Source organism: Eurypyga helias, unplaced genomic scaffold (genome assembly GCF_000690775.1).
Source record: "Eurypyga helias isolate BGI_N326 unplaced genomic scaffold, ASM69077v1 scaffold33808, whole genome shotgun sequence".
Taxonomy (NCBI): Eukaryota; Metazoa; Chordata; class Aves; order Eurypygiformes; family Eurypygidae; genus Eurypyga; species Eurypyga helias.
The window spans coordinates 1-3,846 of record NW_010268157.1 but is presented as its reverse complement, the minus strand read 5'-3'; the positions used below and the strand labels follow the sequence as shown (position 1 = coordinate 3,846).

At 40.9% G+C, this 3,846-nt stretch overlaps 1 protein-coding gene across 1 annotated transcript in view; it reads right to left on the bottom strand.

Annotated features, from left to right (window-relative positions):
* Positions 1–2,221, bottom strand: part of LOC104514110 (chromosome unknown open reading frame, human C17orf67) — a 3,699-nt gene extending 1,478 nt beyond the window's left edge. The window contains exons 1-2 of the mRNA XM_010157666.1: positions 2,167–2,221; positions 1,384–1,484 (exon numbers count right to left, since the gene is read on the bottom strand). Coding sequence (XP_010155968.1) covers positions 1,384–1,484; positions 2,167–2,221 — 156 coding nt within the window. The remainder of the gene's footprint in view (positions 1–1,383; positions 1,485–2,166) is intronic.
* Positions 2,222–3,846: the final 1,625 nt, after the last annotated feature.

The following is a 3,846-nucleotide window of genomic DNA, read 5'->3' as shown; positions in this document are numbered from 1 at the left end:
CGTCGTTTGTATGTGTATAACTTCCTGTAACACGGGGCTTAACTCAGCCCAGCTTCTCTACTGGTTTATTTATTTTGTATTTAATATATATTTACTACATAACACGTTATATAGTCATGGTGGTATATTAAGCCTAAGCATAGATGGGAGCTGTATTTCCCGCTAAATTTCAAAACCTACAAGGCTCATTTACCAGCAGCTTAGCAATAACCCAATCCCAAATGCTGTGGGCAGCGGTGAAGCCCATGCCTTCTGGGTTTTGGCGCTGTTGTAGTCATCATTGTAGGAGATTATTAACAAGCATGGTGCAATAACCTTGTGACAGCTTTGATGTCTTGTGGCACTCACGCTTGACAAGGAAGCGTGTACATCAGGAGCGGCCTACGGCTGGGTGGATTCTTTTTGGCTGGGATGCAATGACCATTGGAAAGGGAAAACCACAAGCTGTCTCCACAAGCCTGGCACACACTGAGCTCCATCCTGCAAGGTATGTAGCACTCCTCATGTCCTGCGGAGTTCAGAAGTGCTGAGCACCTTGCTCATCTCAGCCCCTTGCATTCGTCATGCATGCATAACCTGCAGTGGGCTTTCTAGCTTCCATGGGGTTTGCCTCTTCAGAACCATGTAATTTTAGCACAGTTTATTTACTCTGGAAAGAAATAGGCAGTAATTTTAAAACACCTCAAGTACATCTTGAGAAGTGCCGAATTATTTGTTACATCCTGTCAAAGCAAGTAAAACAGAAGGCTCCTTAATTCTTTTACTTTTTCTTTTGTAATATGGTTTATAAATAAATAAATGTAAATACTGCATGCAAAACCAATGCTTTTGCATTAAGCTAGCAACTAAAAACTTATACAGTATCATAACAAACCATCTTTATCTGTAGCATTCATAAACAAGTGAATGAAATAAGTGATTTTAAAAGCTAGTTCAGAACTACCTCAATCTCCACACTGACCACTGACACCTATATCTCCTTTCTGCCTTGAGTGCAGAATGTACTGCAAGCAGAAGACATTTCCTGTTGTTTAGTTTTTCAGGAAGAACCTGATGAAATCCACATTTCTATAAATGAAAAGCCACTTTCTTCTCAATAATTTAATTGGCATTTTTGAACCATGATAAATAATTTCCACATTCTGCAAATACACATTTCCTGAGCAATATTCAGCACTTACAGAATGCTACTTCACAGTAATTGGAAGAATGCAATGAGGTTTTTTAATATTTCATGGAAGAGCTCAGCTGCTTAAAAGGGTGATATTCATAACGTATTGCTTGGAATTAAATCTATAGAAATGTAATACTAAGCACAAAGGTTTGGGGGTTTTTGGTCGGGGGGGTACCTAACGTAATTTAAAGATAAATATTGTAAATCACCCTCATTGGCTCATCAGGGAAACCAGCTTTTCTCGGTCTGTCTTCACGACGAGTTCTCAGAATCTGTTTGGCATCTTTTTCAGTCAAAATTGGCGAAGTGTCTAGAGGCAGAAAAGCAGAGATTAGTTCTGAAGTTACCAAAAAGTTAATGTTTTATCTGTCAGTTGTGAAATGAAATGTCTCCCAACCTGATTTTTGTCTGTATACAAAGTGTTCTTTCATTACAGCCCCTTCCCAGGGGATATTGCATTCCAGGAGATATGAGTGGAATTTTAAACCATTTTTGTACTTGAGCTTTCTCTATAGATCTACCAGTATGAAGCAAACCCTACGTTTTCATGGTACTCTCTGAAATGGGAAAATATAACAGCACCATCTAACCACTGACATTAGTAACTCTTCCAACTCTTTGCTCTTTTCTTGTGTTGCTTTACTTTCTAGGATATATTTTTCAAAGTAATGAGTTAAACTTTTGTTGCAAAGGAGAGATTGTATTGAATATTTAACTTCAGGACCTTGGTAAAGTAATATTAAAACAGTAAGCTTGTAAAATTAAACTCTTTGGTTTTAGAATACATTACTACAGTATGGTAATGCAGAGAGTAAATTATCTAATACAATAGCATGATTGTTAAAAAAAAAATCATGGTCATCCTGCAATGTAGAAATAGTTAAGTATTGAAAATGAAATATGAAAATACTGAAACATGAAGTTAAAATACTATTACAATACACTCTGTAGCTCTACATACATATGCAGGTTTGTTTTATATAAACTCCTACCTGTAAAAGTGATCATCAGGACCAAAAAGAAGACAACCACAAGTAACTTCTTCATTTTGATTCTGCTGTTAGTCTGTTCCAAAGTGAGGAACGCTGACTGAGGCATTAGCCTATTTGAAGTAGCTACGTCAGTCACAAATGTTTGTTTATGCTTTGACTAATTTGAGTGATAGTATGATTTTGAAGACATCTGGCCTGAAGTTTTGAATTAGGCTATTATCTGCTCAAACATTCTCAGCATAACTCTGTTCCTGAGGGAAAGAAAACAGAAGACCTTTTTTTCCACTTCAGGCGTCAGAGTTACACTGGGTATTTTGAATTTGTGAAAACAAAACTCTTCACCTTACATTTAGCACAGCAAGCCATCGTTTCGTGTGCCTAAAGTAAACAGTTGCTTTTTAACAGAAACAATTGCCTATTACTGAATGTTAATCTCAAAAGCAGCCACAAAGGGGCCCCTTTTTCAAAAATTCTGTCTAACTTTACTCCAGCACGGAAGTTACATATTAATGTGGTTTAACTCTAGCAAAGCCAAATGATCCCTGCTGCAAAACACAGCTGAAAGATTTTTATCAAATCAATAGCACCATGCAAATGAAAACTCACATAATCATCCTCGTTTCAGGACAGGTTAGTAGAAAACAGGATTACAAGTGTGCTTACTAGTAAACATGGCAGGAAGTACAGATGTAGTTAACAAATGTTGTTGCCAACAGGTAGTTTCTGCGCTGAGAGCTGTGACTGTCTGGACCTCTCCAGGGCTGCGTTATGCTGGACACATGGCACCAGCACCACCAATTTGCAGGAAAAGAAGTAAGTATCCCTCTGACTATCGCATATGAATATAGGTAGTCAGAATTCATCTGCAGCTCCCGCAGTAGGGACATGAGTCATTAGCATTTCCCCTCCGAGGGAAAGGTGCAGGACATCCCCACACCTCCTGCATCACAGGGGTTCACCCGGGGTTTGCCAGCCTGGCTCTGAGCAGCCCTTCCCAGCTGTGCCTTCGTGTTTCCTACAGCAGTGTTATTCTGTCTGTGCCACTGCGTCTGCACAGGTCAGGCACTTTCAGTGAAATCTGGCAGAGCGCTGTGAGCTGCAGAAAGGTTCAAGAAATCAAACAGCAGGTCAGAGAGGGGCTCTGTGAATGTCCCCTCCGGACAGACCCCTCTGGGCTGTGCTGAGCTTTGGGGAAAGCCAGTGGGATGCGTGTCTGTAGCTGGCCGGGCTGGAGCAGCACTACTGCTCTCACAGGAATTTATGAGTTTATAAAATCTGACAGAATCGCGGGCTACAACCGAGAGCGCTGTGTGAGGGCTCGAGGAGAGGGAAGGCGGGCCGTGTAAGCAATATGGATGGGCAGTTCTGGGGCTCTGACATCCCACTGTGGGACTCTTCGTGGAAACCTGAGTGTTGTCAAACTGTGGAGCATTTGCAGTGTTCAGCATGCGCTGTATGAGGCCAACAAAATCCAAGCAACGTTTGTATACTGCATGGATTTATGTAATTGTTCAAGATACTGTTTTGACAGTGCAAAACCCGGTAGTTTCTCGTAGCAACAACTATTTATTTTTACAGCTGCTACAGGGGAGACGGTGTAACACGTAAGGACAGAGGGAAATTACGGGGGCAGACAGGTTTCTGGTTGGGGGGAGAAGGGAACGAACAGGGCCATCATGG